General features: G+C 32.6%; 1 protein-coding gene across 1 annotated transcript; it reads right to left on the bottom strand.

Annotated features, from left to right (window-relative positions):
- Positions 1 to 3,180: 3,180 nt before the first annotated feature.
- LOC107841110 (GTP-binding nuclear protein Ran-3) lies at positions 3,181 to 6,779 on the bottom strand. The gene is made up of 8 exons (XM_016685114.2): positions 6,575 to 6,779; positions 5,345 to 5,414; positions 5,140 to 5,196; positions 4,885 to 5,002; positions 4,341 to 4,430; positions 4,078 to 4,257; positions 3,910 to 3,987; positions 3,181 to 3,498 (listed from the first exon to the last, which is right to left on the bottom strand). The coding sequence occupies exons 1-8, from the start codon at positions 6,575 to 6,577 to the stop codon at positions 3,429 to 3,431; spliced, it is 666 nt and encodes a 221-aa protein (XP_016540600.1). The 5' UTR covers positions 6,578 to 6,779; the 3' UTR covers positions 3,181 to 3,428.
- Between the last annotated feature and the right edge of the window lie 312 nt (positions 6,780 to 7,091).

Genomic DNA, 7,091 nt, shown 5'->3' with positions numbered 1-7,091 from the left:
CACACACTATATATATAGTGTGTGTATATATTGTAGTATATTTTATTTAAAGTAGTACGTATATATGTGTATATATCTTCTATAGACGTATATATTTAACGTATACATGTGTATATGTTTTATAAACTAGTATATAACTATATATATAGTTTGTGTGTATATATTGTAGTATATTTTATTTAAAGTAGTACGTATATATTGAATGGTACGTATATATGTGTATATATCTTCTATTGGCGTATATATTTAACGTATACATGTGTATATCTTTTATAAATTAGTGTATAACTATATATATAGTGTGTATATATTGTAGTATATTTTATTTAAAGTAGTACATATATATCGAATGATACGTATTTATGTGTATATATCTTCTATAGACGTATATATTTAACATATTCATGTGTATATGTTTTATAAATTAGTATATAACTATATATAGTGTGTTTGTATATATTGTGGTATATATATATATATATATATTGCAGTATATGTTTTATTTAAAGTAGTACATCTATATTGAATGATGCGTACATATGTGTATATATCTCATATAGACGTATATATTTAACGTATACATGTGTATATGTTTTATAAATTAGTATATAACTATATATATATATATATATATATTATAGTATATGTTTTATTTAAAGTAGTACGTATAGTTGTATATATTGAATGTTACATATATATGTGTAATTGTGTATATATTTTTTAAATTCTAATGTAATAAACACTATATATATAGTGTATATATATTGTTTAACGTATTTAAAATGTATATAGGTGGGTATATTTAGTGTATATTGATTTTTTTATTTTTATTTTTTTGACCGGATTTAGGTAGGTTAGACCGGATTGGGGCAAGTGGGCCAGTTAAGGGTTGTTTTTAAAAATTTTACTGTTCAACCCGGACCCGACCCACTTAACTACAACTCGGCCCGGCCCACAACCCGTCTAAACTTAATGGGCTAGTTCCGGGTTAACCCCGGTCCAGCCCACTTAACAGTCTTATCTCTAAAGAATATCTAGGTTGTGGACAGAGAGAGTTCATCCCAATGATCGATAGCGTGAGTCGTGGTTGATGCAAATTTGCTTATGCTATATATGGAGAAACATGTAAGTTTCCTAAACTAATATTTACAAATTAATTAATATATAGAGATTGATTTTCGAGTAATCCATGGTTCGACCACATTTAGAAAGGCATCGACTATCATATTTATTCACGTACATAGGAATTATCTCCGATTCATTTAATTGGTGGAATGAGTACCCGGAATTATTAACAGAAAATTTTAAATGTACTTTAGTGTTATTGTTATTTATTTCACGTAGTATTTATCGCAAACGAATTGAAAATAATTGACAAAGTATTTTATTAGCAAGAAGACTAGAACAACTAAGTTTTTATCTTCAAGAAGTAGTTTGATATGAGGGATCGGATAGACAAGGATGTCTCATGAGATTTGCTAATCTCACCATACGAATAGTGAGATAAAATAATTTCGAGGCAAATAAATATTCATAACCAAGCGTAGGATAAACTAATTTTGAGTCGTAAATATCACTTTTGCAATAAAATTCCTTAATTATGGGGAAAAAAAAATTATATATTGTTTTCCACAAATGTCACCCAATTTTCTATACCAACAAGAAGCATTTCATGTGTTTCTCAAAGTGCATTTATTGCTAGTTCACTTGAACATGTTAACATTGATAGTCCTACCATTTGATCAGTGAGAATATTTTTGTTGAAAAATAAAGTAGATTCATGTGAAGTACATGAATTTATTTAGTTCATGTGTTAGGATATAAACACTATGATCCATGTATTTTTTTTTTATTTCTCATTCGGTATTCGGTACCTGCATTGAAGCCTGATTAATCCGGATTTGTGCCGAGTAGGGGCCCCATTCGGGGATAGCGCTCCCAACAGAGTTTTCTCCATGTCCAGGATCGAATTAAGAATGGACCAACCTCATTCGCTGTACCACAACCCATGTTGGTATGATGCATGTATTGCTTTATCCACCACTAAATTGTGGTATATGTACTAGACTAGGTACATATTGGAGCACTAAACTAGACTAGGTATATGGTAGCAAAGTTCTATAAATACCTAAACAATAGTCATTTTATGTAAGTCAAGTTGGAAGAAGTAAAAAACAAATACTTTCTTCCCCTTGCATCAACAACGACATATCCAATGTAATCTCACAAATTGAGGTTTGGAAGGGTAAAATATACGTAGACCATACTATTGTTTGAGAAGTAGAGAAGTTGTTTTTGATACACCCTCAACTCAAAAATAAACAGTACTCCCTCCACCCCTTATTAATTGGTCATTTTACTAAAATAGTTGTCTCGTATTAGTTAGTCACTTTATTAAATCAAGAAAGCATTAATTACAATCTTCTCGTATTACCATTGCAATTAGTGCTTTTTGAAAGTGTTCACACTTGTTTATAAAATTTTTAGGAAGTTCTTTTACGAATGAAATAGTAAAATTACTTTTTATTTCGTAATTACTGTGTGAAATAAAATGTGTCCAACTAATATGGGAGGGAGGAAGTAGTATAATGTCTAGTGAAACACATGAACTCTCCTATCATAAGCTGTCAAATTCATATAACAGACAATTAAGTGATTTCTGTATGCTTAAGGGATCATTTTGGCCTTTTTAACTTTCCATTTGCCAAGGTGCTGGTCTCCTTGGAGCACCCCAATTCATTGTCTTTGGCTCAGTTGAACATGTTAACACTGATAGATTAGTAATGTGAAACTCCAGATATCCAAAATTTAGCTTAACAATCAGGGCACTGAGGATCAAGAATCATACTTTTGTCAAGTAAATGAATTTACTTGGTTCATTTATTAGGAGATTAACCAACCTCCACTTGCCTCTCCAAACATAGTAGCTAACAAATTCATATAACAAATAGACTTTTAAGTCATTTCGGTAATGGATCATTTTGGCCTCTTGAGGAGTTTCTTTTTCTACCTTGTATCCTCTCTCTCCTCACCAGTTTAGCATCTTCAAATTCTGTTTCACGTTTCACATTTTGCTGAGGCTGAACTATACAGAAATATAATCTATCGAATCAATTACCGTTTGAGCTAGTTGCCACCACTTTTGTAAAAACTAAAATAGCTTCAAGGAAGAAAAAAATGTCGAATATGTAAGCCAGTAATAGTATAAACGGCTCAAACAGAGCCAAGTCCGAATAGAACACTATCTAGCCTACTAAACCACAGCCTCATGGTCTCAGACAAACATATCTAATAACCAATTTGTAATACAAGGAAGCAGCAAACAAATCCTCAAACAACAAAGACAGGAAGTCCGGATATAGAAAATTTAAGGACGAAGAATATGGAAAGGAGCAACTGGGAAACCGATCAGCTCTGAGCTAGGCCTTCTATTCAAATACTTCATCATCATCATCGGGAAGTGGCTGGATAGCGGCTTCAGCAAGCTCCCTTTCATGCCTGAATAAACAGTATGGAAAAAACTTAGAAACCGTACAAAGAGAACACAATTTCAAGCACAAGATAAACAGTATGGAAAAAACTTAGAAACCGTACAAAGATAACACAATTTCAAGCACAAGATACCTTGCACATCACAGACAAACAAGCAACAGGCCCCGCCTTAAACCTAATAGGTACCTAATACTTATTTGTACTCTATACAGGGATTATTCGTGATCAAAATTGTCGGTTCTAAATCTGATATACATATTAAGATGTTAAAAGAGTACCGGCAGATCATATTCTTAACTCTGATATACATATTAAAGAGTGATTATCTGTATTATTGTCTTCCTGATGGTTCTCAATTCTGAACACACATAAAACTTCAATATTAGCAGAAGCACCAAAAGTGAACGGAGATCTTACTGTGCCTGTGCAGTTAAGTCAATTTGTACTTCTGGGGGAGCAAGTGCAGGTGATTCCACAAAGTGAAGATTACCATCCCTACAAGAAGGACCAGAAATTAGGTTCAGAACGTCAACAGTACATATGACTCAAGCAGACAGGAAATAGATTTATATTTATAAGCATTACCCAGCAAGCTTTCTAGCAAGGTACAGAAAAGGCTTCTCAAAGTTGTAGTTACTCTTTGCCGAGATCTCATAGTACTGCAAATTTTTCTTCCTGTGGAAGGTCACTTGCTTTGCCTTAACCTGCCTGTTCTTGACATCCACTTTGTTTCCACAGAGAACAATGGGGATGTTTTCACAAACCCTGGAAGAAGCAGTGGGGAAGGCATTTCAGATTCAATTGCATACATCATCAATTATTAGTAGAGTCTGTGAAGAATTTCTCACCTGCAAAGATCTCTATGCCATGTAGGAACATTCTTGTAGGTCAAACGGGCCGTTACATCAAACATGATAATTGCACATTGCCCATGAATGCTGCACAAATAACATAGAGAAATATGAGAGCCAAAAATACAGAACACCAAACACTCCAAGCAAAGACAACTAATGGCAAAACAGTCATCCAAGTGTCTGACAGAAAAAAAAAGAACAGCAAGTTACATGTTTGAATCAAAAGAGACGCAAGTGTGAGCACAATTACTGTCACCTCAGATAAAACAACCTGAGATACTCCACATTGTAGAAATACCAATATTGGCATTTGCTGTAGAACAAACACCACATGGTATCAACTATTCTTCACAATCAGAACAAACCAGTATACCTAATATAGCTATTTCTTATACCTAATATAGCTATTTCTTCACTCTGGAAACTTGGGACTTGTAAAAATTTAACTAGTATAAGCTTTTAAAGCAGAAATGACAACCATCGAGCAGCAGAGCCTTCAAGAAACTAAAAGGTTATTTAACTGTCTAGAATCACTTACTAGTAACCATCTCGAAGCCCTCCAAACTTCTCTTGTCCAGCTGTATCCCAGCAATAAAAGCGAATTTTCCCACAATTTGTGAAGAAGTCTAATGGATGAACCTCCACACCAATAGTGGCTGTATGAAAACGAAATTTAATTCAATAAATGACTCATGAGAAACCAACATAATGAGAAACATTGCACTCTGTTGACCATGATAATGCCCCAAATTACCAGACTTGTTCTGTCAAGCACGGGGAAACAGAAACTTACGTTCATATTTTTTCTCAAATTCACCAGTGAGATGCCTTTTGACAAAAGTTGTCTTCCCTGGAAATACAATAACAATAGGGACCATTAGGGTACTCTGACAAAAGGAAGTAACGCTACTAAAACTCAATGAAACATTCACTTCAATTTGCAAAGATCAGTTTGGCTACAACAAATAGCAGCTATCCCATAAATTTTTGAAACATACCGGTTCCTCCATCGCCCACAATAACAAGCTTAAAGCTAGGATAATCAACAGTTTGTTGGTTTGGTAGAGCCTGTAAAAATTCACAAACACCAACACCCAAATCAGTCAAAATTACAATCCAACCCTAATCACATATCGCAGAATGAAACTCATTCTAATCGAAATTAAAAACCAACTTCTAAGATGAATAAAAAGGAGCCATCAGAAAAAAAAAAAATCAAAGATCAAATAAGCACGTCAATCTCAAGCATATGTCTCATCTATACTAATAAAGTCATCATTTTAATACTGATAAATTTTCCGTAACTATAGAAAGATTATCTGAATATCAAAAGTTAAAACCAACTTCTATCAAAAGAACAAAAAGAATCAACAAAGTGTATAAACACCTCAATCTCAAACTATCAAAGGTTCGACTATACGTATCTCATATATATTAAGATCAATTATCATTCCAATACTGATAACTACTTTGCAGCTATACAGAACTATCTACATGTTCACTAACTCATCCAAATCCGATTTCTCGACCGACTAAATCCACAAAATACTTGCCGCCTCTCACCAATCCAAATACTATAAATACCTCAAATCTCATTCTGATACAGCTAAACAATTTGCAACTATACAAAATCTCACGTATTCCAATTCTTCAATCCAATTAATTTTTTTTCTTTGACAACCGTGATGTTTGGGCCCGCTTTCGCACACCTCAACCGACTAAATCCACAAAATATCTGCTACTTCTCACCAATCCAATTAATATAAACACCTCAAATCTCATCTACGTTAACATAAAATCTCATTCCGATACAGATAAATAATTTGCAGCTATACGAACTCTCATGTATTCCGATTTTTCAATCCAATTTTTTTTTATATAATATAAAAACCTCAATCTCATCAATTCTCTTTAATTCATACTCTTCGATCCAATTATCATAAATTAAGTAAATTTATCTACACCTTTGAAAACTCATCCAAAAACTCAAAAAAATAGGGGGGCGGGGAGGAACAATTGTACACAAAAATCAACAAATCGTATAATCACATCAACCTCAAACTCTTTAGCGCCGATTATACATCTCATCTCTATTAAAATCAATTATCATTCCAATTCTCACAAAAAAAAAAAAAAAATTCAGCGAAAATTATAAAACAACAAAAAAATCAACTAAGCATCTTATGATAATTATTAAACTGAATGAAAAAATTGAAGATTTTACTAACCATATCGAACAAGAAAAACGCAGCAAAGCTTTTAGAGCGGGCTAGGGTTTTATTTGATTGTGAAGGAAGAAAAAGTGAAATGGGGAAGTAGGGTTTATAAATTGGGGGAATTGGCTTATACTTTACGCCACTTTTTGCTATCTTTTTTATTTTTTTGACTTAATTTTTCCGCTAACTTATTTTTTATTATTCTAGAAGATACCATCTTTTGAATTTCAAATTTTGTGTCGGAAACCAAATAAAGTACTACCTCTATCTCTATCTCGTTTTATTGTATCGCTATTTGATCAGACACAAAAATTTAAGAAATAAGTAATTAACTTTGTAAAATTTATAAAATTATCTCTCTTAAAGTTATCTTAATGTTTACTTTTTAGTTGTATTTTCTCAATAAGTGGAATCCACTAAGGATAAAATAGAAATGATATCATTAAATAGTTACTAAATAAGGAAAACTGACATTCTTTTTGAAACGAATCAAAAAGAAAATAACAACACATAAAATAGAATGGAAGGA

The sequence above is a fragment of the Capsicum annuum genome, chromosome 9 (assembly GCF_002878395.1).
Source record: "Capsicum annuum cultivar UCD-10X-F1 chromosome 9, UCD10Xv1.1, whole genome shotgun sequence".
Taxonomy (NCBI): Eukaryota; Viridiplantae; Streptophyta; class Magnoliopsida; order Solanales; family Solanaceae; genus Capsicum; species Capsicum annuum.
The sequence above is the reverse complement of the archived record's forward strand: the minus strand, read 5'-3'. Positions and strand labels throughout refer to the sequence as shown.

What these genes read in the sequence shown, in the direction of transcription:
- LOC107841110 (XM_016685114.2), bottom strand. An exon ending in TGTGGGCGATGGAGGAACCG is followed by an intron (nt 5,197 to 5,344) that starts GTATGTTTCAAA and finishes TTGTATTTCCAG; the next exon opens with GGAAGACAACTTTTGTCAAA. An exon ending in TGGCATAGAGATCTTTGCAG is followed by an intron (nt 4,258 to 4,340) that starts GTGAGAAATTCT and finishes TGCTTCTTCCAG; the next exon opens with GGTTTGTGAAAACATCCCCA.